Below are 26,948 nucleotides of genomic sequence, written 5' to 3'. Positions count from 1 at the left end.
GTCCACAGACACTGATTTATTAATGGTATGGCAAAATCTCTGAGAGCTAGCAAATGTATATAATTTCACAGTATATATTGTCATATCACCCATCTCTCTCTCAAACTCTGAAAATCCTCTCGTACCTCAGCAGAAAAGAGAATCTTTCTGACTGTCTTTCAGCAGTGGTCAGTGAGATGCTTTGCTAAGAAAAAAGCGTGTCACCGTGGTCATATTCGTCATATTCTTGATCAGTTCTTTCATTCAGTTCTTTTGACATTATCGTTGTAATTTTGCAGGCCTTTTTGTGAAGGAGGAGGACTCTGCATGTAGATAACAAAGGATGAAAGGTGCGGGGAGAGATGAGAAGGGATCTGAATATGGGAGGCTTGACTCAGATCAATAGGCTTGCATTGGGATGGAGAGAGAGTGAGATAAAGAGCGAGCAGTTTTCTCACCAGTGCGATGTATTGATATACACTCCCAGTCTTTCTCATTACTCTGGTGTGTATGTATATACTGTACGTGTGTGTGTGTGTGTGTGTGTGTGTGTGTGTGTGTGTGTGTCTCTCCACTAAGCCGCAGGGGGGGAAGAAGGGGTTTCAGGAGTCATACACAATGTGCCCCGATGCTTGTTTAAGCACAAATTACATCTCACTGCAGTCAATAGATTGTCCTGATAACTTCTGTATCTCTGTCTCCCCCCTTCACCCCCTCCATCCCTCTGCCTCCCTCCACCTCCTCTCTCTTTCTAGGTAAGTAACAAAACAGCAGAGATTTTATCTGAACATGAGATGCCTCGAAAGGTAACGTAATCATTGATTTGTTGGTTTTGTGGGCCTGAAGTTGATACTTTTAATATTGTGAATGTACTTAATAACTTTGTCTTTCATAGCTCTAAGCAGGAATCCTTTAGACATGATAGTGATGAATAATAGTAAAACACATAACGAATTAGCAGCAGCTACATAATAAAATCTCATTTTATTCTTATCACCATCTGTAAGGTTGCCAGTCTGTATGATGGGACTGGCATGAGCAGTATGTGTCTGCACTGCTTTCACCTAATGGCGGTGTTGTGTTTTGCTGCTAATCTGTTTATCTAATCAGATGCTGAGGTTAGGGGGTCTATCTCATTAACTTGCAGGATATTGATTTCCTGTGTTTAGTGCAAAGCGCTCTGCAGCAGCCCGCTTCTACACTCCCAGATGGGAGGAATGCAAGTTGCTTTCCTCGTAGCTCATCAATTGATTCTGCCTCAGCTCAGGGTTGTGTGTGTGTGTGCGTTTTAGGGTGTGTGTGTGTGTGTGTGTGTGTGTGTGTGTGTGTGTGTGTGTGTGTGTGTGTGTCTTGGTGTAAAAATAGCTTCCAAAGTAGATTGATTGCTAGAGAGCCATGTTTTACGTTTAGCGACTACTCGCGAGAAAGCCAGAGAGATGGTGTTGTAAAAGACTTGGCTATTAGCATCATTTTAGCACTCTTCCTTAGGTAGCCTATAAAAATCATAACATTATATCTGCTCTGATGCATTTCTGATTGATGGAAAATTGCACTGCTGATGCTCCAAACCTTCGTGTTACTGCTGCAATCCATAGCCTTCCATAGATTCTAGTAAGGAGGAGCGTCGCATATCAGTTCTTTACAAATGCATCAATGTTTGGAACTAACTTTTTTTTGGAAATTTGTGTGTTCACATGTAAACAGTAAGTGGATGTGGAAGTTGATATGGTCTTTCTTTGCTGATAGTGAAATTAACAACTAAATATTCACAAAAAAAGGTCTAAGTTTGTCCCACTCATCTCTGCAGCACTAGACACCCAACACTGCATACAGACGCATAAAGAAAAAGCTTTCATGTTTTTGTCGGTAGGGAACACCAAATCCCATCATTTCACCAGGCTCTTAAAATAGTTTGTGGATCAAATTGATGGTACATGTTGCATTTCTGCTCTGCTGCTGCTCGGGAGTGTTGTTGTGAATGTATCGTCACTTCTGCTGCCGTTGGCTAGAATATGATGAATGTGTGGGAGTGGCCTATCTTGTATGGAGCACATCACTGTGAATGTGTGCCATTTGCTGCATAGAGGGTGGTGTGTGTGTGTGCGAATGTGTGTGAGTGTGTGTGTAAGGGCAATGCGTCATTCTGCGACTTGCAGAAGCCCAGGAGCTCCCCTTTGGTAGCTCCCATGCTGCTTCTATCCGTTATGTAACTATGCTGTTCTCACACTATTGCCCTTTCTCTCATTCTCTCTCTCTTTCTCTCCTCATCCTTCTCTACTTTTTTTGTGTCTATCTATGCAGAGTGGAGCAATTTCTGGAGCCGTGGTGTTGTTTTTGGGTGGGATTAAGGGGATTTTTTGTGCTGATGCTGGGCTTGAATCCGTGTGCCACAATGCAGCGGACAGCAACTTGTAGAGGTCCAATCAGTATTCTGTTTGTTCTCTCGTTTTGTTTTTCGTCTCTGCTTTGCTCACTTTGTCTCTTTCTGTCTGTGCCTTCCTTGTAGTATAGCTGTATTCTCTCTGTCTGTGCATCCGTGCACCCATCCCCACCCACTCACTCTCTGCAGCATACCTCCATGTGACACAGCTGGAGTCACAGTTGGAGAAAACAAGATTTTTTTATGAGCACTCCCTTTATACCAGTCACTTGTAAGAGAATTCAGTTATACACGCCAGGGAGTTATTACCTCTCTTATAAAGAAAACAGAGAAGGTTATGGAGAGGAGGTACTAGGGAGAGAATGAATTTGCAATATTTAGGGGGGAAAAAAGAGCATAATAATGTATCCCTGCAATAATTTTATAGATTTCTTTAATCTGCACACTACAAATCTACTTAACACCTTATCACCTCATATTTTTATTTTTTTTTAAATTGCATCTGCCTCATCAATTCTCTCCTTTCACACAATGTTCACACAACGGCTGACTAATGATGTCTGCACCAGGCTTGGACAATAGATGCACTGCACATGACGCGAGACATGAGACATGAGAAGCAGCTGCTTTACACTCAGTGGCAGCAGGTGCTTGTGAGCCTGGTACACCCATTACCTTTGTGGACAATTTTAAATAGCAGTAACGTGATACTTTGCTGATCTCTGTGGGGAAACTCAATATTTGTATGGCTTTTTGACAGGACAGGTCACTGTGTGGGGTCACGTAGAGGACAGCACACCTGCAGCTGGCGGTATCCTCATGTAGTGGAAAAATCCACCCTGAAACCTTCTGGTCGTGTTGTTAGAGATGTACAGTATGACAATACACAGTGCTTATTTCCTAGCGCACCTACAGGACTGTTATACTGTGTGTCATCTTCCCAGGTTTTTATTGATTTTAAAACCCCTGATAAACATCTTTAGTTATTGCTAACTAACATTTAAAAACCCATCTGCTTCATCAGGATTATGTGGGTGTCCTTTGATCACATTTGATTGGCAGCAGCCACAGTAGTTCATCTTCCATCCAAATGTATTATAAATTTTTAATCGAATTTCGGCAAAAGGAAATGCAAGTTAGTGAGTTTTCTCCAAATTTCTGTTTTCCATCAATCTTTTCTCGTGAGATACTACAAAATGTGCTCAAAGGATCCCACTGTCATCACATTTTGACTCCCCTAAATCCTATACTATCCTATCCTATATATACGTGCTCTCAAGTATACGAACCCCGCCCCATTCTCTCATGAAATATCCGAAACTATTCAAAATGTAGTGTTCATGTACAGCTAAGACCCCATCACTCACAGTCAAAAATGATCATCCACTGCAGCTGATGATGGAGGTTGTGAGAGAGTGGGTGCATTAGTTCATTATGAAATAATTCCTCAAATGCACTGAGCATGAGGGGGCTTTATATAACATATCTGAGGGCGGAATTTCCCTCAGCAGTCTCTTCAGTCGGGTGAATACCTGCTAGTGACGAGGATCCTCAGTTGAATGGCGGATATTTTTGCTCAGTGTTCCTCCCCGCTGTGCAAGTTTCCTCAGAAGTCAAATTTCTGTGACTGTTTTCAACAAACATGATCCCCAGATGGTTTATAGTTTCCAGTAAAGCAGTAGGGTTCTTCCTTTGATCTCATGTCTAAAAGAGTTGCAGGTAATGGTTCTGGACTTGCCTGCCTGTTAGAACCTGCACTATATCAAACACACAGAGATGTATAGGAAGGCATGTCCCGATACACACATGCACATGCAAGCACAACACACACACAGTCATTCACATTTGCATCTTTTCAGCCACAAGTTCACATATGCAAAACTGCAAGCACACGGCTGTGTCTTCTGGACTGTGCATCTGTTTGCATTTGAGAACCATTAAGCAGCGTTTACTTCATTGTCTTTGCTTTGTAGACAGACTGCAGAGAGTGTGTGAAACTGAAATGAGCTGCTTTCCGTTCAGAAGAGGATGTCGTAATTGTTCATCCTGCTAACCTGAACCTGCACCAACCTCAAACAGATTTCACACAAATGAAACAAGGTTTAGATCAGTTCTCACGTCAAACCCCACGCTGGCTTTCACAGAATCTTTACACATCTTAAAACTCCATTTCTCCTCCCATCTCACCTGCAGTTGTGCAACACTGCATCTTGTAAAACATTTACTGGAACAGTCTCCACTTTATGTTCCTTCTTCCCTTCTCTTTTTATGAGGGCTTACTGTACAATAACAATATTTGATGTTTTCCCTGGTTCTTTGTCTGTTCCTCTCCTCGGCTGTGTCTGACTTGAAGCCATGAAGCCACCACCCTCCTGCCCGGGTTTCGAGGGGCTGACAGGTTTCATTTGGTGATGGTGAGGTGTGGAGGAAAGCAGGGAGGGGTGGGTGAAAGTTTGACTTTTAAATGTCATGAGAGCCATGACAGCAGACAAGGTGGCGAGACCATCCCTGTCTGCTCCTCAGCCTCTCTGTCACATCTAGCCAAGAAGCAAACACAGAAGGCTGTTATCACCATGTTACTGAAATAAAACCCTGAGTCCAAAAAACTGTAAAATGTAAATAAAAACAGAATACAATCATGTGCAAATGGTCGATGCTTTGGTTTTACAAAGTGTTCCTGTGCCCATGTACTGTTCACAAAGTGGTGACCCTCGCTCCATCCCTGCTTGTGAATGTCTGAGCCTTTCCAGGATGCCCCTTTCATACCCAATCATGATACTATCACCTACAATCAACCTGTTTACCTGTGGAATGTTAAACAGGTGTTTTTGGAGCATTCCACAACTTTCCTCGTGTTTTGCTTCTCCTGTCCCAACTTGTGTGAAACGTATTGCTGCACCAAATTCAGAATAAGCAGATATTTAGAAAAATCAGTGAAGCTGATGAGGTCAAAATGGATCAGATCACCATCTGTTTTATTCATATTTTACACAGCGTCTCAGCTTTTTTGGAGTTGTACATGACAGGTCACACAGGCAACAGTAATCTGAATACCATCAAAAAAGGTCATGTGATCGTAATTAACTTTTTAACTTGGCTGTCTGTGTTTATAAGTGATATTCACAAATGGTCGCTTTGAGCCACCGAGTAAGAATATTGTCAACATTTTGTTCCCAAGCTTTGTGACCACAAACTGCCAGTGGTTAACCGTCTTTTTTTTTTCAAAACCTTTCATTAGGTTTCACTTTTCATTACCTTAAGTAGCATTACCTGCATTTTAAAATTGTCTTTTAGGTTGAGTATATTCATCTTCACAGTGGACAATTACTGGTAAATAACACTATCAAATGGAACCGGCATCAATTTATTTACTAACTTAAAAAGGTTTTTTTGGATTAAAAAAAAAAAAAACTGTTCAGTATGTTTGAAGGAAGCACAAGATATTTGAGCAAATTTATTACTGTTGAAGATGAAGAAATTCATCTTTGTCTCAGCACTGTCAACATGTGAGCTCTGGGAAATCAGTTTGTCCCACAGCTTGAGAATTTATTTCTAATTAAACGTTCCAAGCTCCAAAATGTGTTATCTGAATATCAGATCTGCAGAACAGTACTGTAATGACAAGCTCACTTCTGATTCAGTCAGTCATTTTTCAAGTCCAATTACACAATAACTCATCAGTTTTGCAGGCTTTCAAATGAGTCACACTTTAAACTGCATTATTGTACAGCTTTTTAAATGGAACCCAGAAATACACAGAAATCCATGACAAATGTGTTTAGGTGGGCTGCCCACACGCTGTATTCTCTTTATGAATCTGCTGTGTGTACAAACAAGGAAGTATAAGAGAAAAATCTGAAAAAACTCAGTATAAACGTTGTTTTTGTGTTATAAGAGCTTGTTATTCACGTAATGGAGATGTAGCACATTTGTATTGCACATTTTATCCTCCATTTATTCTGCCGTTGGAAAGTTTTTTTTACTTTGTGCTTTGATGAATGTGCACCCTCGTGGTTTTGTTGCACACTTTTGATGTGCCTGCGCTCACACTGGCCATATTGTGTATCACTTTGAATCACATTAAATTTCTAAAAACAGCTGCTCTTCCCCTTAGATGCTCTCTCAAGCCTTGTAACCCAGCAGTTGACGCCTAATAAACGTGGCATTTTTTTATTGTGCATTTTTACTAGTTTTGTAGCTTTCACATTGCCCCTTTGCTTGTGTTTTATCACTGTGCATGTAAACTAAAATATGAGCCCGTTGTGCAAGTATTTGAAAGGGCGTGTGCTGTTCTGTGTGACAGTTTGGTGGTTTCTTCCACGGTTTGCAGTCAGAATGTTTCAGACTGAGCCATTTTCAGAGTAAGATAATTTTACAGCCTGCAAGCCTGCTCCTAACCTGTCATTACTTTAACAGTTTAATGTCACACAAGTCCCCCACAATGCTCTTTCCTACATACTGCTCCTTCTTCATAATTCATGCTCTTTAATGGAATTTAGAGCAGTTGCAGAAAAACATGAGCAAGAAAAGCCTTGCAAAGAATTTTCTTCCTATCTGTAAGTCATTCACATTCACTTGTTCATTCAAAGCTTGACTGAATTTTTTTGTTTGTTTGTTTTGTTCGCTTCCTTCTTCTCTCTAACTTGTTTTAGCCAATGCTAGCAGCATGGCTCCTGGGGTCAGTCTGTCAGTGGGTCCAGACTGAAATATCTCGACAGCAATTGGATTTATTGACACAAAATTTTGTTCGGACATTCATGGTTTAAAGATGATTAAAGCTAATGACTTTGGTGGTCCTCTGACTTGTCTTCTAGCGCTACATGAGGTTGATATTTGTGTCTTGCCGTGCCATGACATGATTTGATACAGACACTCACATCCCCTCACGTACCTGCTAAGCATCAGCATGTTTGCACCATCATTGTGAGCATGTTAGCATGCTGATGTTAGCATTTAGCTCCAAGCACTGCAGTGGCAAAGTGCAGCCTCACAGAACCACTCGAAGACTGTAGATTTGCAGTCTTCTTTAGTTATCCTTGATCGCTTTTAGATACCGAAGTGAAAGCGTGGAGGATCAGGAGCCTCCAGTTATGTAAATTTCAGGTAATTCCACGGATTGCATCTGCATCCTCTTTTTCTCTTTAAAAGCATTTTTTTTTTAAATCAGCAGGCATGTAGCATAATATCAGCAGCATATTATCTCATTGATTAAAGATATTTTTCTATTCAACACATAATCTACACACTTCTTACTGACATGCATGTAATAGCCCCACATTTTAATCAATTTTTCTCACATGCCATGACAAAGTGTCCGACAGTTTGTCTCATATATATGATTTATACATAATAAAACTATGATTTACTCCTGTTGTGAGTGATGTCTGTAAAAATCCATTTTCGGGTGGCAGTCTTGTACATTCAAAGCGGTTAAAAAAAACAAAAAAAAAAACATTCTGACTACACTTTCACTGTTATGGGAAATCAAATGTGTTTAAGCTATAACATGATAGATAAATAAAACACAACAGGGAAGGTGGGAGATTACAGTGAGTCTTAGTTTCACATTAAGCAAGCTAAAACCTACAATAGATAGCTGGATAAAACCTGAAATAGTGTTAAGCATTTCAATGACAGGATCCATTTATGGATGTTTCTCAACTGCTGATAATAAAGTAGATGCACTGCCTAAAAACAAACCACACTGAACAGGATCTAAGTTAAATTCTTATTCATTCATTCAGTGTAGCAGCAGACATGTGTTTTTCCCTGAGCCTACAATAATTAGCATATCACCGGAGGTCATCATTGGGTCATATCATCCCTCTGAGGAATTGCTAATCACACCCAGATACACACTTAGCCCATCCAGTGCTGTGATTAAGGCTGACTAGTCAGCCAGTGCAGGGGGAGCCAGTGGAGCGCCTTGGCTGCAACAGTGACACAACGTTGGTGCAATGCAGGAAAAGTCTATTTTTGGAGGGGTTGAGCAACAGAGCCGACACCATGGCTGGGAATGGAGGTGTGGAGAGTGTTGGATGGGATAGATACAAACATTTAGGGCGTAAGAGTGGGAGTAAACTGTAGATCTACGTACACCGCAGGGTTACAGAGATTGAGAAAGAGGTAGCTGCAATGGTGAGATGAAGTATGACACCAGTTTACACTATTAGAAAGCATGTACCTGTGTGTGTTCACCGAAGACCAAAATCTTGTACTTTGGCTTTTATTGGCCTGCAGTGGAAGCACAACATTAATGACGGCAGCATGAAATGCAGTATTTATTGCAGACTCTTAATCAGTGTTTTATTAAAAACTAGTGGATTAGAAAAGGTCAATGAGCCACATACATTAAAAGCATATATACAGTGCTAATATCATTTTTGTAAAGCAAATATACACCATTTCACATCAAAGATGTTTGCAATGCAACTGTCCAGCAAAGGTGAAATTTGCTAAAAGAAGAAAAGAAATCTCATAGCCTATAGTTACCATGAGCTAGCTACATCTGTCACTTAGCAACAGAAATAAAGAGCTGCCACATTTGAGCATATTTGTCACTATGGCAGCAGTGCAGAAAGGTGATTGCTGGTGACATTAATGAGCTTTGGATTTTAAAGCTGGTACAATACCACCAACTGACTGGACAGTACTAAAATATTACAACAACGAGCATGCACGTGTGCACTGCTGCATCTAATTGGTCCTATTTTTGCTCTGATGGTAACAGATCAAAAGCACAAAGTTCAAAACAATCTGTAATATTTGGTTTCTCCATGTTTGTCATTTACGCAGACACACCTCTGCGTTTTGAGACGTCAAGTGGCAAATACCAAAACCTGCAATAAATCCTGCCCAATCCAATAAAGTCTTAATTAGTACTTTGCTGGAAGCAGATCCATTGGAAAGATCAACCTGCAGCATATGTAAAAAAACACAGAGACAGCTACGTTGTCTGCTATAGATACCTAATTAGAGTGATGAATATTGTTAAATACAGCTAATTGTAAAGGCATGAATATTACAAATAATTAAGATGTTTTGTCTTCCATTTGACTGGCAGTTTCTGTGGTTTCTCGATAGTCTGTAAATCACTTGTGTGAACACGCCTCTGCAATTTGTGACGTCAAAGGGGAAATACCAGTCAACAATAAATTCCTACATATCTGACTCACATTTAACAACAAGGAGGTTGATGTTTTTCGTGATCCACAGTTTGCCTTTTACCAAAATTTATGCCCTTTAAAAATCTGCAGCTACACAGGTTTACTTTTACGTTTCAGTGACTTCTATAGCAAGTAGTAAATGATAATATCCCCTGTAAAAGGCTCTTGAAAATACTGTACTGTAAAGTGTACATTTGTCCTTAAACCCTTGTTGGTATGTACACTGTGTGTTGCAAAGTTTCCAGTAACAAATTACAGTATGTGTTTATAATAGTGTACACAACATGACATTTGCAATGCATCCTGTTGATAACATTATTGGCACTTGAAGATAGTGAAAGTGATGTTTTCTCTGTCAATGTAATGGGATAATGAAGGTATCAGAGGGAAGTGCAGAGTTGATTGCACCAACTGTTAGTGAGACCCATCCTCACCAGATGGTGTTGTAGTAGAGATTGCCTCAGGTTATGGACCACTGATATTTCAGTGCGCTCCCATCTGTACCTGCTCTCGGAAAAACAGCCTCATAATGCAGTCAAAATGGATATCACCATTTACAGTTTTTTAACCAGAGATTGATGATGCTTTTAACCATCTGATTGAACAGATTTATAAATGAGGAATGATTTAGTCTCTTGTCTGCTCGCTGCTGAACATCTAGTGGACGGGCCTTCAACAAGGAACAACAGCGAAACACCACTCTTTGGGCCCACCACCCACAGGGATAGGCATTGGGGTTGGTTTCACTGTTACCTAGGGACTCCATAGTTCTGCTGCTGGGCAGTGATGGTCTAAACCTGAGTCGTGTTTTGTTGTTGGGCTCCTGAGCTAGTCATGAATTGACCATATTGACCAGCATGGGGTGATTCAAAAGTGTACTTGGTGACCAACGACTGCTGATCGACTTTGTGGTCATATCATCAGATCTGCGGCCTTTCATGTTTTGGACACTCGGGTGAAGAGAGGAGCAGAGCTCTCAGATCACTGCCTGTTGGTGAGTTGGATCCCATGCTGGTGGAGGCTGTCACACAGACCTGGTAAACCCAAACATGTAGCACTGGGTGGAATGGAAACATCTGCCTGAGGCCCCTGTCTGGGAGGTGTTAAATGCCCAGCTCTGCAATAATTTCTCATGTATCAGGGGAGAGTGGGGACGTGATGCCTGTCGAAGTGGCAGCCTAAGAAAGGAGTCAGAAGAAGGAGGTTTGGGATTCAGGAAGGCTATGGAGAAGGACTATTGGTAGATCTTAATGAAGCCTAGGTAGGGAAAGCAGGCCTTGGCTCAGGTTCAGCAGGGTAGGAGAACTGCTGCGCCCAGTGGATTGTGAAGCAGTTGGGATGAGAGTCAGTACCTCCTCCTGGGGTCGTGGTTCCCTGTTGGAAAACGGTTGCCCCTGGATAAGCAGCAGAAAATGGATGGGTGGATATTTTACAGCATTTCAGTGTATAGTTAAGCACAATATATGCCTAATTAGATCATTAAGGGTTTTATGTACAGAGGGACCTTTCATTTTGAACTCCATCCATCCATTATCTATACCGCCTATCCCTTTCAGGGTTGCGGGGGGCTGGAGCCTATCCCAGCTACAATGGGCGAGAGGCGGGGTACACCCTGAACCGGTCGCCAGCCGATTGCAGGGCCACATGCAAAGACAGACAAACATTCACACTCACACTCACACCTACGGACAATTTTTTAGAGTCATCAATTAACCTAATGAGCATGTTTTTGGTCTGTGGGAGGAAGCCGGAGTACCCGGAGAGAACCCACGCATGCACGGGAAGAACATGCAAACTTCACACAGAAAGGCCCCGCCTGACCCGGGGATCGAACCGGCAACCTTCTTGCTGTGAGGCACGCGCACTACCTGCTGCGCCACCGTGCAGCCCTCATTTTGAACTCTTTTGTTTTAATTCATAATATTGCATACAGTGTACTTAAACTGTGAGTGAAGCCAAGAAACCTGAATACAGCCATAATATTGGGTGCTCCTATGATAAATAGTGAGCTGCAATATGTAAAGCGAGGCTGTAGATAAATGCATAAAACATATTCAAGAGCTTAAATCAAACACACTCAAGGATAATCTTTGCTGTGCTGACAATGCTGCTATTTGTCATACGCATAATTGTTTTTCTCTATTTTATTTTCACACTAAATGATATGTAGCATTTGTAGCTTTTCCAAATGCATTTTTAGGAGTAATTCTACCCATGGTTGACATGAGTGAATGCATAATACGATATATGCATTCTGGTTTTCATCCTCTTAAAAGTGAAATAACTGAGTAGTGAGACGTGACATGGACAGTACAGTGCACAGTATTACTGTACAGTACTCTTTCTCCACTCTCTACAGCTTCTACTTTGTTGTTATCCTGCACATTTTTCTACTAAATGAAGCCCCTCCCTTCTCTATCTTTTGGTCTGCCTTACAATCAAAGAGTCGAAAAACGCTCTCCACTCCACAAGTGAGCAATTTTTTGGGCACTTAAACATTCTTCACATTCTACAAATGGCCCTTGAAGCCTCCATGTCCCCATTAGATGTGGGAATCTAATTACAAATATCTGATTCGAAGGGGGAATGAGTTAACCTTTGCTCAAATGCCACTGCATAACCATCTGCGAATGGCAAGGAGGAGGACCGGGCCCAAGGCATTTCCACAGCGACACACAGAGTGATGGACAGCTGGCCTACCTCAAAGGAACACAACGTGCATGAGGGCCCTGTTTTCTCTCAATCTCTAGAGGGATTTGCCTTCCTATTTAAATATAAAGTATGTCAGATTTTTAAATCAATATGATGATTGAGTGGCTCCACCACCAAATGCCTGATGTTCCTTTTAATTTGCCAATTGCCAAATGTGGCATAGAAATGTCATTTGGCTACACAGCAATTCCATTATGTGATTAAGCATTAAAATACAAAACTGTTGTTCCAAAGCTTACCTTACATTCCTGTGCAGGTTGTATGACCTGAAGAGTTACAACATGTCTGTTTTGTTTTATTAAACACCTGGAGCTAAAGCAGTCATGCCGGTGGCAGGCCATGCTGTTGGACCAGCTATATGGTGTGATTGTAGGGGTTGTTCAGCTCGCCTTCTCTGGATATTGATCTGCAGATAAATGAAGAAAAGTACTTTGCCAAACGTCAGTACACGTGAAATCAATATGTACTTGTTCCACTTTGTAATCCAGCCGCTTTCCCCCTGATGCCAGTTACAGAGAGCCATGTTAGACCACTAAGGTAAGGGAAAAGGCCTGCTGACTCAAATATGATGTGATATTTTGTAGATGGAAAATACATTGCTCTGCTTAGAAGCAGGGGTCACAGATGATGATGGGTTAATACTGTGCTACTTCTTCATGGCTGTAATATACATTTATGTCAGCTTTCTGTCAAGCACATATTGTTGTTTCGAGGTTCTGTATCTGCTGCAAAATGATGAGAAAAGCCTCACCGTTTAGCTTGTTGTTCTAAAGATGCTGACGTGTACGTTCACCTCAACCCTCTACCCTACCTCCTCTCTGCATCTGTGACTCTCTCTTCAGCTGTCACCCCCGCTCCTGCTTTTCATATTTATTTTTTCTGCCTTTACACTCTTTATTTTTTCCTCCAGTCTCTCTCTTTCAGGTTGCAGGATGAGTCGTGACAGCTCACTAGTGTTGAGTAGCGCAGGGGCCAACAGCCCCCAAAGCAGGAACTAAGATTATGCAATACCATGCAGACACATACGGACAGGGACATACAGAGTATATTCTATTATTAGAGTGCTGGCCCCAGCTTCCATTTGTACACGAGATGTCTGTCTTGTTTTAAGAGTGAATCTGAGAGACAGATGGAGAGGGTTTTTTTTATTATATGTGTACATAATGAATAACAGGTGCTTCAGTGCTTTCTAGCTGCTCCCTTGTTTAACCTTTAAAGCCCCTTAAATTGAATTTTTGTTTCCCTGTCGTTGCCTAAACTGTCAACCTCGCCCATCTACACGCAAGCTACAATTGTACCCACATCTCCCCAGAGAGCTAGATTTCTGTCTTCATTTTCCTGCAAGCAGATTCCTCAACATTCAGCGCTCCTCCACCCTATTCAAGAGTGGCTGTTGCGGCTGAAGGTGCAGGCTTACAGAGGCTGTGAGGTGGTTTGACTTTTGGCAGGAGTTGAGAGGGTGCTGACGTGTGTGTTGGGCAGGATGTGTGTAAGAAGCAGTGCTGGATCCTGTTTTTCAGACCGCAGCAACTGGAGCTTAGCCACAGCTATGGCATTTAATGCAAAACACACACACAGACGCAACCTGAGTGTGCTAACCCCAACCTCGACTTGTAACTTCCGTGCCAACACCACATGCCAAATTCATGTGTACACGCAAAGTAACTCATACAAATGCAGATTCTGCAGATGACTTGCTCTGTGAATAGCATTGAATTGATGAATTTGTAGATTAGCTGTGATTTATCTTGTTATCTTAATAATTGAATAGATATAAAAGCCAGTATAACATTTACTCTTTTTGATTGTTGTTTGGCTTAAAGGCGGGATTACAGACTCCATCTGGAGCCCAAAGCCGCTGGCGTAAGAGCAGAGGAATGCATTATACTGCAGTAAGGGCAATGACATCCTGTATAACGAGTTTCTTGAAACAAACATGTCTTGAAATGCCCCCCCGCGTGCTTTCACGGTTAACACGCACAAACTGCATGTCACACATACGCATACACAAGCACACACGTGCGGTGAAAAATAAGATGGCATTTGTTGTGCGGTTTGAAATTTCATGGTTCAGTGGCATGCATGCAGACACGAGAGACAGAGAGAGGGTGTGCTTACAGTTGCAAAAACAAAAAACAAGCTGACAGGACTTGCATTGTTGTGACGAAGGAGGGCTATAATAGAGACAAACACACATTACTCAAGAAAAGAAAAGCAGAGCAGAAGATGGATTTAAGGGGAGGAAATGAGGGGAATTACGTCTGTCAACGCGTTGGCCATATTACTTTGTACAGTAGAGGCTTTCTGTGTGAATAGGTGCACTCCTGTGTGTATGCAAATTGCACATGTGCAGACTTGTTCCTCTCTGAATGAAGTGGAGCAGCATGTGGTAAGAGGATCAATAGGTTTAGCTGACTGGATACTGAAGAAGCAGGCACACCTCTTACACAGGGTCAGGACATCCCACTGACTGGAGCAAGGAGGGAGGAGGAGGGAGAGCGAGACGAGCGAGAGTGAGACTGAGAGAAGGGGAGATTCTGGAGAGACGCTTCAGTGTTGTTGTTTTCTTTCTCTCTCTCTCTCTCTCTCTCTCTCTCTCTCCCCATTTCCTCACTTCCCTCCCTGGGAGGTTGTGAAAGGGCAGAACAGAGAGGGAGACGCAAAGTAAGAGAGACAAAGGGGGCAAAGCCGAGAGGTTGAAAGTGAACGTTAGTGTGTGAGTGACTCTGTGTGTAACATGCTCTGTCATGCTGGTGTGACTACCGCTGCCTCTCTAACCGGCGTCGGTGACTGTCAGGAAAAGGAATGTTTTCCGGAGAAATGAGTCCCTGAACCGGTTCACCATGTGGATGTGGGACAGTAATTTCCAAACCTTTGCTGGAAGAATCCCACGGAAAAAAGAGCAGCGGCCGGAGAGCGTAGCTGGTCCTGCCGGGTGGCCGCCTGTGAGCTTCTACTGCCGAGACTCTCTTGCTTAAAGACACTTCACGCTAGGCTTAAGCCTGCTTCCAGTTTCTTTTTTTTTTATTATTTCATTTATTGGGATTTTTATTTCTCTTCTGGAACTCAGTGGATTTTATGGTGCTGTGTAGTTTGATTTTTAAGATTGCTTTGCTGGATGTAATCCAGCCCTTTTTTGCAGTGATGCAGTAGGACCAAAGCAGAGAAGTTGGAAGTTCAGAAAGGACTTTTTACTGGAAGACCAGTCTGAATGGGCGCATCTCAACAGTGGACAGCAGAATGGGACAGTACATGTTGTGCTGGGGTCTGCGGATACTGTGGGACAGTGTCTGTAGATAGATAGCTAGTCAGATAGAAAAGGTGAAAGGTTAGCAGGCAGGGGATCAGTCCTGACAAAGCTTCGTTATGAAGCCTGGACAGTGTCCAGGTGTTCCCAGTGACAGGTCAATGATGCACCTCAGCCATTTTCCTTTTCGAAGGCACTCCTGGATTTGGTGAGTATTGGTGGTGGTGATGGTTTAAAGATATGGGTGAATTTCTTTTCTTTTCTTTTCTTTTCTTTTCTTTTCTTTTCTTTTCTTTTCTTTTCTTTTCTTTTCTGTATTTTCATGGCTTTACATATACACATAAACACACACACACGTTTACGCACACGATGTGCATGAGTTCATTTAAAATACATAGAATGTGACTTGGTGTGCAGATGCATTGCTTGGTGTGCGTGTTGTTTTTGTGGTTCGTTAGAAGTCCCTTAAGATTAGCCTAGCCCAGCCCAGCCCAGTGTAGTTTTTTCCCAGCTCAGCTCACATGTATTCAGGGAAATTTATTGTTAAATGGGCCTGACATTTCCTGTCATTTTCTCCCACACTAAATGCTCGACTTGATCCACAAACAGGAGAGCTAGTCAAAAATAGGAAGCACACAGGGGTATTAGAGCGCTGAGATGGAGACTGCAGAACTAGCTGGAAAAACATCTTGATAAAAGTGCTGTGTTGTTGGGTTTCTCTGCTGTCTTCTTTTGATTAGTCATACTTAGGTTGGGTATCTTATGGGAATTATTGTCTCACAGCTACGTTATAAACTGGGAAGGACACTGAGGAGTCAGTGATGTCATCACTGTGGGCTGTTGGGATGTGAACAATGCTCATATTTCCAACGTTTTTTTTTTTTTTTTCCAGTGGTTGAAGTTGTTCATGCTAATCAGGCAAACATACAAACGGTAGGGCTTAGTTATATTGCCATCTATCAGACCTGTTTGTCAGTTGTTTTTCTTTGCTTTTATTCTCCTCTGTGCTGTGACAGTTCACTTGCACGTACGTGCTACATTTCACCACAGTCTTAACCGCATTTTTTTGTATTCTTTTCTGTCACAAACAGCTTTGGGCCTCTGGGTATTCTCTATGTTTTGTTTTACAGCTCAGCACAGACATGCACACTGTATTTCATCCTTCTCTCTGTTGTTTCTCCCTCTCTTTACACTGGTGGATGACGCATGGCAGGAGGATGTGGAAAGATGAGCTGTAGATCGGATGTCAGTGCAATCTACACTACAGCCACTGATTTGACTGATGCATCTGCTCGTTTTACAGAGGTTGAGATGCCATTTAATAGGTTTTAAGGTTGAATTCAACATCCCATAATGAATTGAGCAGACTTTTGACTGGAATAAACGGGGACGTTAACTGACCTTCCCAGCAGAAATTGTGAAAGAGAGGAGGAGAAGTAAAGGGAGCACAGAAGAATAAATGTGTAGAAACAGATGAACTCCATGCAGACGTCAGTGCACACGTGAAAAACGCACATAAGCGTGTCCACCCAGCAACTAAGACTTACTCATGTACACACACATACACAAAAGAGGGCAGGCCTTTCATTCACACGCAGTCAGACTGTATAAACATAAACTCAGATGCAGGCATGGGTGACCTTAGTGGAAAGTTTGGATGTGTGAGCTTGTTATTGGTCCCTGTTTTAATCAATAATCCACAATAAAAAGCTGCATAAAATATCTTTTTTAGTGTTTTATGGTGTGTTCAACCCACACTCAATTCACTCTCCTGTTGCTATAACCAAAATTCCTAAGCTCTGAATAATAAAAGATAAATAGGAGCAAATGCTGCCACATATGTCACAGGAGCAGTGAAGAGAAAGTGAGAGAAACCACGTCGGCTCGATACAGTCTTCCCTTGTTGCTGAAATTCCTTTATTAATTCGAAATAATCTGACTAAGATGTGATCCGCAGTCTGCTGGAATGTATTGTGATGTTGAATGGGATGGATGTAGTAAATCTAGTGACAGTGTTGCAGCAACAATTCAGGGCTGTCATGGTTGTCAGAGTTGAGCATTAGCCTCTGAAAATGGGAGATGAGCCTGTCAGACTCCATTTAAACCTCAGGCAGGGATTTTTACCCCCCCTCTTTCTCTACACAGTCAAGCTATGCACCATCGTAGTGCATGCGAGTGTGTACGAGTCCAGGGGAGCTTTCAGAAGAATCTGTGTAATTCCTTGTACCTTGATAATGGAGCTGTCCCCTTCGTTCTGTGTCAGACCTGTGACGTACAAGCAGAGAAGCACTGAGAGAATAGAGTTTATAAAATATTACACAATGATATGGATCTCTGTACATGCATTTACATACATATGTTACAGGACTATGTCTCAGTATCAGAGAAATCAAAAGGGTACAGACATCAGTGTTGGGTAAGCTATTTGTAACATGCATTGAGCTAAGCTAAACATATGTAAAGCTTCACTACACTGAAGCTACCTCCAGAGAAATGTAGCAAGCTATGCTAAAGGAGCTAAAGCAGCATGGCAAAAGGAGTTTATTACATCAAAGCTTCTTTAAAAACAAAACAAAACATTGAACCATTCATTCCAAGTCAGACTGCAGCAAAACACTCTGCTGCATTTGAGCTTCAGTCTGCAATAGATGCTACCAATCACATTAGCTCTGGAATGAGCTAATGCCAAATGCAACAGGCTAACCAGCAAAATAAACAGTAAAGCAACATAAAAATGTCAAAACTTACAGGTTGACATCAGTATCGATCCATCCTTGAGCTTCAGTTTTGAAGTGAATCCTGCTTCGTACTGACCCTCAAAGCAGTCTGAAGTGAAATGATTAGCACTCACATACCAGAAAACTGTTAGCCTAAGAGTTTCCCACTTGTTGTGGGGACATTTCCATCAAGTTAGTCCACTGGGTTTCCACTTCGTCAGATGGTCATAGCAGATGAAGACTTGTGTTGGTTCTTTTGAGCAATTGACGTGCGTTGCTCATAATGTCACCTTCACATCTTCATGTTACAGGAAAATAGTAGTTAGCGGATGTAACTCCAGTTCTGTGCATGTGTGCATAGCCTTGTATACATATATATGTGCATGCATTCACATATGAGCTTACTCCGACATGAACACATGAAGGTATTTGCTTCATTTATTTGGTCTTGTGAACTTGCTCCATCTCACTCCATGGTGTATTGAGGCCATTGAAGAACACTTTTGGCAAATGCTCTCTTTCACTCTCTCAGCAGGCCACGCTGCATTATTTGGTTATTGTTGCAGTCGGCATCTTTATCGATCACTCCGCTTCTAGTCCGCCTACAAAATCAATGTATAGAAACTCAATGCAATAATGACGCTCCATTTTCATCCTGCAGTTTTAAATGTGCAGGGTGTTGCCTTCAGCACCACAATGAATAAACCGATATCTATGATTGTCTAAACTTCATTTAACACTAACCAGAAAGGAAATGAAAAGTGTGTGTAGTAATCCAATTAAGCGAATCCAGTGCCTCAGAGACCGGGGGAGAGGAAAGACAAGGCTATATTTAGAAAATGGGGATTGGAAATGCATCGCTGCATCACTTCTCTCTCCCTCCCTCTCCTAAATGTTGGAGGGTGTTACTGTGTATAGCCAGTGGATAATAAATTGTTTATGTCATTCTGCTGTTCTTTTCTCAGCCTTTTTTTTGCGGCAAAGGACGTTAAGTTTCACTCTCACAGCTGGCCTTCTCTTCCTCTCTCTCGATGGCCCCGGACGTGGCTACCTCAGATGTAGCACATTTTGTCAGTGAGATAACAAGACACAAGGCATTGTTATCTCATTTCTTTGAGGTTTTCTCCCACTGCACATTGTCATTGATTCCAGTGCTGCCGGGTCAATCTCAGCCAAACTTTAGATTACTTTCTATCACTCCAAGTTGTTGGGACTGAGGCAAGGCTTTTGAAATGGGCTTTTTGGTGACAGCAGAGACCTGCTGTCAGTTTTGAGGAGACAAAGTCATCACTCATTGCTGCCCCAAAGGATCACCAGTGCTGAGTGTGTGTATGCATTTGTACGAGTGTGTGTGTGGAATACAGAGCCACTGCTCACATGCAGCATCAATCTGTGACAGCCTACTGTGCAGGGCTATGCTGATGTACTCAGCCTTATTCAGGGTGCTCTCCACTCACTCCCCCTGTTTGGACCAAACAGTCTAACACTCCCCTCGTCATCACACCTTTTCTTCCACTGCATTCTCCCTCAGACACCAGGCTGTTTTCTGTGAAAGCAGACTTGTGAGTGGGAATAAAAAGTATTTTGAGGACACGGTGTGCTCCTCCAGTCACAACAGCATCTTGTCGGTTTCACTTTTTTTTACTGTTACTTTAAAGGAAACAAAGTTAAAACACATATCTCTCACTTTAAAGTGAGACCTGGATAAAATTAAGTTGTCTGGCTTTGGAAGGACACAATGCTTGCGTATATTTTGATTGGCATTATGTGCTAAGTATTGTACCTGCTTTTACGCAGGCCCACAGTTTAAGTTGCAGAAAATTAAACTCTTCCTTTTTATCATTTTGATTAGATTATGTTTGTCAAAAACACTTTTCATTAACTTTACATTTTTAGAGCAAATTATTTATTCATTAAAGCAGAATTAATTGATAGCAGCCCAGTTTGGGGCATTGGAACAAGCTCCCACAGAGTGATATATTATCATGTGTAGAAGCTGATATGGTAAAGGCCACCTGGCTAATATACAGTAAGCCTAGTACAATTAGTGTTTTTGTCAGACCTTTTTTGATTAAAAAAAAAACAAAAAATGCTTATTTGAAATTAAGTTGGTGAGACTGGTGAAATCAGTGAAGTTGAGAACCATCAAAACAAAACAATTAACTGAAAGATGTTAAAATTTTGGTAACACTTTATATTAAGGTACACATGTTCACCATTGACTGTTTACTCTCATGTAGCATGCTGGCTTTTCATTAGTCATTACAAAGCACTCGTTAATTCCTTATTCTGCATATTCTGTAACTACTCTGCCATGAACTGAGAGTTTTCCCTCAATAACCTCCTAAATTACTGCCTATTGATAGTAATGAAGTTGTTGTGCAGCACATGAATTTTGATCTAAATAGCCTGACCCTAACCCTTAATAACTTTAGCCTCCAGAATAAACCATTAATTAGTGTTTTAGAAATGACCAATAAAGAGCCAATGTGCTACAGATCTGCAAGCTAATAAGCAAATACTTCATGGCGGATATGTGGATCTAATACAAATTTTGTATGGACTTGAGAGGATCCGCAGAGTCATAACATTACCCATTACTTGACCCCTTGCTGATATAAAAAATACTGATTAGTACAACTAACAGCAGTGCACAGTACTTTCAGTCATACCAGTCAAACATCTGTACATGGTGTGACAACCCAGTCTGACCACAAGATCTGTGACTAATGATGAATCTAGAGGAGTTCTAGCATGTCGTGTGACACACGTGAAAGAAGCGTGACTTGTGGTCACTAGTTTTGGCTTCAGTTGATATTAAGGTCAGATCTGCTGCGGTGTGAATGAGCGCTGCGATGGTGAGAGTTAACTGGAATCTGTTGTCACCCCAGCATTCCCACAAGGCAGTGCAGCTTTAAATTGATTACGAAGTTACTTGAAGCATGACAGACATGTTCTTACTGATATGTTTTAAGACTCTAAAGTTTAATCTGCATAGAGGGTATATCACACTGCTGTTACTCACACAGACTCCACTGTTTCATCTTCTCTCTGTTACAAGAATTTCAATTAGCCCCTCTTTTGAATTGCTAAGTGATCAGTTGATCACTTCACACCTCTTTTGCAGGACATCTTGCTGTTAAGACTCCTTGTGCCCAAGCTGGGCTGTTCTCTTTTTCCCAGCCCTCCTCTTGCATCATCATCCAAATTTTTCTTCACACATTGCCACTCTTGGATTTCTTATTGTGTTATTCTGCCACTTACTTCCAGTTGATCCTTCTCTCCCCCCTCTTACTTTCTTTTATGTGTTATGCAGAAACACCTCCTGTGTTGTTGAACACACGGGCACAGACACACACCTTCCAGAATACCAAACACACCCCTCAGGTCAGATGAGGTGCAGTGCAGACTGAGCAATAACTCGAGACAGTGTTGTCATTAGTCATTACTGCATTTCAAAGCCAAAAAAACACACTTTCACACTGGCAGACAACAATAGGCTAACACATTTTAGATCTATTAGCATCATTAAAATAATTTACCATAGCAGATATTTTACTCACCCAGACAAATAAAATGAGTCAGCCTTGGTGCATATTTGCCTCAAGTCTTTTTGTGCCTTTGCATTGATGTTTTGGCTTGTAAAGAACAAAAATCGCTGACTGTCCTTTTCAAATGGTCTAATTTGGTACTTTCAGCTGTCAGCTATAGCAGAGGCAGACTCCCCCCCTCTAGCCTTTATTAATTGCAAGGATTAATAGATAAAGAGTGATAAGACAGAGACAAAATGTGCTCTTAACAGCAAACCACTGACTTCAACAGGGGTGACACCGCAGTTACATAACTTGCTCACAAGAGTACATGCGAAAGACATACAAGGGCCGTAGTGCTGAAAAGCCTGGAGGCAGCTTGGACATCACATTCATTTAAAATATCCATTTCATTTCACTTTTATTCATCCCGGCGTGCTCTGTCTCTCGCCGCCGTCCACACAGCAGCTGCTGTATGGGGCATTCAATCTTGCCTTCATCTCTGTGGCAGAGGCAAGAAGATGGACAGATCAATAAGAATAGAGCATGGCAGACAGACATATCGGAGGCTGGGATAGCTACAGGTGCTTACACGAGCTCAGCATAAATCAAAAATAGAAACATTACAAGCTGAAGCTGGGGCCGTGGGAGCTGGGACTGCCAGTGCAAATGGCAGACAGTCCCTGTTGTCAGCGATCTGGCTGTTTTTGAGTGACTGGTAGCCCAGTTTGATTGATTTCTATTTTTGTAAATTGATTATCTTTAGTTTTGGAGCGACATCGTGCAATCTGATCATAATAATCTGTCTGTTCAACTGCTTAGTACAGAAAATTGTCAGTACAAACTGGGATCAAAGTTTCTTTCTTATTTTCCTGACATTCAAATGTCACTGCTGATTCAGTGGCAAAAAAACAAAGAAATTAGGAAATATCATTACTCAGTCCATGGTGAGTTGGAGTGTCGCTGTGCTGCCGCGTACGTCACTGTTTGACCCAAACAAAACCTGCAGTCAGCCAACAGATGTTATCATGCTCAGGCCCTTTCCTGCAGGAACAAAGCAGCTCTCTGAGAGCAGCTTGTTATATGCTCCCACCAAAGCTAAAAAACAAACAGTTGTAATGAAACAAAATAAATGTGGAGAATAGTGTTTCAAGGAAAACAGCGTGGAGGCCTAGCCCTGGGGTTTTCTTCAAGATACAAGAAGACTGCGTCACTGCTTGCTCTCTGTCTGGGTGTGAGTGTGTTTGGGTGGGTGGGGGGGTCATCTGGCTTTGATTTCTCAACTGTTGCTTTTGTGAGAAGCTGCAACTTAATGGGTAACCCCTTTGTGTGTGTGTCTGTTACACACACACACAGGGGTGTGTTGACTTATCCAAGAAAATTACGCTCACTCTCAGTCGGTCTGAGAGTCTGTCAGCTGTTTTTAGTTCAGCCACCTCCCTTGTGGTCTGCGGCACAGACATAAGACACGGAACATCACAGACGTTATGGGAATTATTTCTTATTAGCGGGAAAGCATGATGATGACCATGTTCATCTCGGCAGGGAATTGCTTGTGACGATGATGGTGATTAGGATTGCCACGATGACGACCATGTTTATGAGGAGGCATACAAACAGATTAGAAAGGCTTAGGCTCGGGAGAGGGAGTCCCCTCACACACCCACACACACACACACACACACACACACACACACACACACACACACACACACACACACACACACACACACACACATGTGTGTGTGCACATACCTGGCTGGATTTAGAAATATTACAGACTCATACAGTATTATAAATCCAGCTAATGCTTACTAGGAAACCTGTGAGGGTAAAGGAAGGTGAATGACTTGTCGAGGTGTGTTTGTTTACAGTGTTTTGGTAAAGACGATGCAACATTAGAGTTGAGATGTCAAGTTCAAGTACGCACAAAAGAAAACAGTTTCTTTGATCATAGTTTTCTCTTTTGTCCAGTTTTATTTGTGCGTCTTGTCAGACTTCCTTTCCAAACTGCATATCCAAGCTCTTTATGTTTAGTCTACATATTTCACCTTCCTGTGTGTTTTTGCATGCACTGGCCTATTATGAATGCAATTGTACCCTGCTTCCTTTGAGGAAATACACTCCCACTTGCACAACCCTAACTGTTACACTTCTCATCCATCCGGTAAGACAGACTCTCACATTGCAGGGTGTAGAATAACACTCTCTCAGCAGGACAGGAATGAGCACAGGCAATGACAGAACATTTGTGACAACACTGAATATCTACTTTCACTTAATTCAGTACACATAGTCAGTACTGACCCCGTTTTACTGACTCTTCCAAAGGGATTCTGTTCTTTCCAGCTGTACATCCATGCTGCAAATTTCATGTCCTCCCAAATGTGCTATTATTAAGTTGAGATTAAGGGATGTGGTGGGTTGATCTGCAGGGGTGCTGCAGTAAGCTAAAGTCAACCTCATTTTCTGCAACATCGTGACAGTATAAACATAAGGAGTATGAAGGAGCCCCACACATTTACCTCTGTCATTTTGACACCCGACAGGTTAGATTCTTTGCTGTCGTCACTAAATGGCAACCACAGGCACGTCATCTGTGTCAGTCTAGGTGATTAACTATTCATTTGTTTCATTTTATCCACTTCCTTAATAGGTCTGCTTTATCATCTTTGTCTTCACTGAACTATGAAAAGTTGCTCTGAAATGATCTGCACGTCCACGTTCTATGAGTCTGACTCACAGGAAGTAGGCTGTCGATATAAGTCTGCCGTTTCATTCTCCTCCACATCTGCTGTGTGCGTATTACCATTTAAAGTCCTCATCGCTACGTGGAAAACAACATCCAAGCTAGCAAGTTTCGACCTATATTTAGATTAGCCATTTTAATGCCATGGCTCGGCTCCCCATGTGCAAATGTTCCACCAAAACAGCCACCTCCCAAGACGATTGTGGTTGGTTTAAAGAAATACCAACAAGTCAGAATGTTATTTTCCTCAATACCAGGTTCAGCCAGATCTTTCTCCAGCACTGGCACAGGAGATAGATCTGGCTATGCAAGACTACTGTTCCACTGCGTTATTTGAACACTTTATCTAGATAATTGTGGCTCATCTATCAGCTTGGGTGTGCCATTTCTCCTCAGACGCTTTTGCAACAAAGTTGTTTGTTTTTAGAGCCACATTCTTTGCTGTTTTTGGCATTATATAGACACTGTAGTGCAGCAAAATCCCAGGAGTGCGGATGTTTCTGGAATGAAGAATATAGAACACCGATGTGGAAAAATCAGTCAGCTCAGTTGTTCAGAGACTGGTGACTGTCTTTGACTTCCATGTAAATTGCTCACACGACTCAAAGCAGCTGAGCTTTTTAAGACAATGCTGAGTTCCAGGTGTGGTATTTATGGATTTGAAGTGGAAGTCAGTAACGGTTGACACTTTGAATTATAGTCTGCAGTCTGTTTCAGCCAGCAAATGTCTTCACGTAGGGTCAAACAGGTTCTAACAGCCCTTTTTGCAGCCTTCTTACTAATCTGTCTGGAGGTTAAGTTGTTGTGTGAATGGGGGGAGTACTTGATAAACTGCATATGAGGACACGGTATGATTAAGGTAGCCAATGTGACAGGAGCGTTCCCCTGTGTGAGTTGAGGAACAGCTTAACTCTCTCTTTCTCACACGCACACATTGCACAGACGTAGACACACACTCTCTGAACTTCTCCATAAGCATGTGGCCTCAGCTCTCACACACTCTCACCAGTGTGGTGATGTCATCAGGGTTTTAATGAGGGATTACTCTGACATCACTGGGACTGCTGCCAAGTTAAACCTATTAGCTTCACCATGTGCTTGCGGTGCACTCCAGCTACGACTGTGTGTGTGTTTATGTGTGATATGCAAGAGGCTATTGAGGATACTACGTCCATGACTCTCTGCATCCATCTATTCATCTCTCCATTAATGTGTCCATCAAAAAACTGTTTGCTGGCCAAGGCTATGTTGTCCGTAACTGAGAGTGTACTGCGTGATGCTGTGATAGTGTATCATGTTATCATGATATTATTACTCAACATGTGCTGCAGGTGCACACACAAACGCGCACCCTTCATAGCCTCACGATCACACACAGGCACATGCAGAGAGAAGACTTTAATGCGAGGGTTTTGTTGTGCTGTTCAGTGCCCATCTTGGCACAACAATTTCAATTAAAGCATCGCTTCTGTCTAATGCTGTGATCGCAATTGCTTTTGTGGTGTTTGAGCCAGTGGGCTGGTGACTCTCTGAGAACAAAAGCCCTGCTTACACAGTGACAACAGCCACAGATTTGCTTTTCACTGTGGGTATGCTATGCTTAACGTGGATAAGAATTATTAGTTTATTAAGATATGCTTTGGCTTTTTAATAATCTGACCTGTTGAGAATGAACAGAAGTATTTTTTGATTTTTATTTGTAATATTGAGAAAATTAGTCAATGATTTAGTTAGTCGATTGATAGAAAATAATCACTAAAAATGTTTATGATTAATTAATTGCTTAAGCGATGTATGGGGGGTGAAGATGTGCTGCTTTTCTCAGTCTCTTGGCATCTTTGTTACTTATGTAAATATTTGAACATCCTGTGTTTTTGGACTTGGACAAATGTGATTTTATTGTACCCAGAAGGGCAGTTTTTAGACTGTTGGTCAGATAAAACAAGCAAAAGACATCACGTTGGGAACATTTTTCACATTTTTCTGACATTTTACAGACTTAGCAGTCAATAGATTGGTAAAAGAAAACAGCTGATAGATTAATCAGTGATGAAAATAACTGTTAGATTCAGCCCTTTGTAATACTGGTCGGCTGTTTTGCCAGGTTTCAGACGGGGCTGTGCTGACACCAGTGTTTCTTTGCCTTGGAGCCAGATTTTTTCATGCTGGCCTCAGTACATGCTTCTCACATTCGTACTGTCCAGCATCGCTTCAGAGTTAAAGCATCACGATTCACAACGCACTCATGTTGTCAGTGTACACAGCGAGATGCACACACACAGTACACACACAAGCACAGCACAAGCAGGAGCTTTTGTTGGTCTTATCTTCAGCAGTCACGCTTCTCCAGATTTATTTATTTATTTATTTTTTTGCAGTGGCGTTGGAGGGGTAATATTATTTCTTTGCGTGAACCACAGTCACATTCTATAAATGAAGTGTTTGGGTTGATTATTGTGGGGGAATGT

The 26,948-nt window shown here is 41.9% G+C and overlaps 1 protein-coding gene across 4 annotated transcripts in view; it reads left to right on the top strand.

Moving 5' to 3' along the window:
• The window catches only part of pde4d (phosphodiesterase 4D, cAMP-specific), a 150,769-nt gene that overhangs the window by 81,221 nt on the left and 42,600 nt on the right, over positions 1-26,948 (top strand). The window contains exon 1 of one of the 4 annotated variants that reach the window (XM_070964216.1): positions 15,484-15,692. The exons of the other annotated variants lie outside the window; for them this stretch is intronic. Coding sequence (XP_070820317.1) covers positions 15,604-15,692 — 89 coding nt within the window. The 5' untranslated portion in view covers positions 15,484-15,603. Of the gene's footprint in view, positions 1-15,483; positions 15,693-26,948 lie in introns of those variants that run through there. 4 annotated transcript variants of the gene reach the window in all.

Source organism: Chaetodon trifascialis, chromosome 6 (assembly GCF_039877785.1).
Source record: "Chaetodon trifascialis isolate fChaTrf1 chromosome 6, fChaTrf1.hap1, whole genome shotgun sequence".
Taxonomy (NCBI): Eukaryota; Metazoa; Chordata; class Actinopteri; order Chaetodontiformes; family Chaetodontidae; genus Chaetodon; species Chaetodon trifascialis.
The sequence above is the reverse complement of the archived record's forward strand: the minus strand, read 5'-3'. Positions and strand labels throughout refer to the sequence as shown.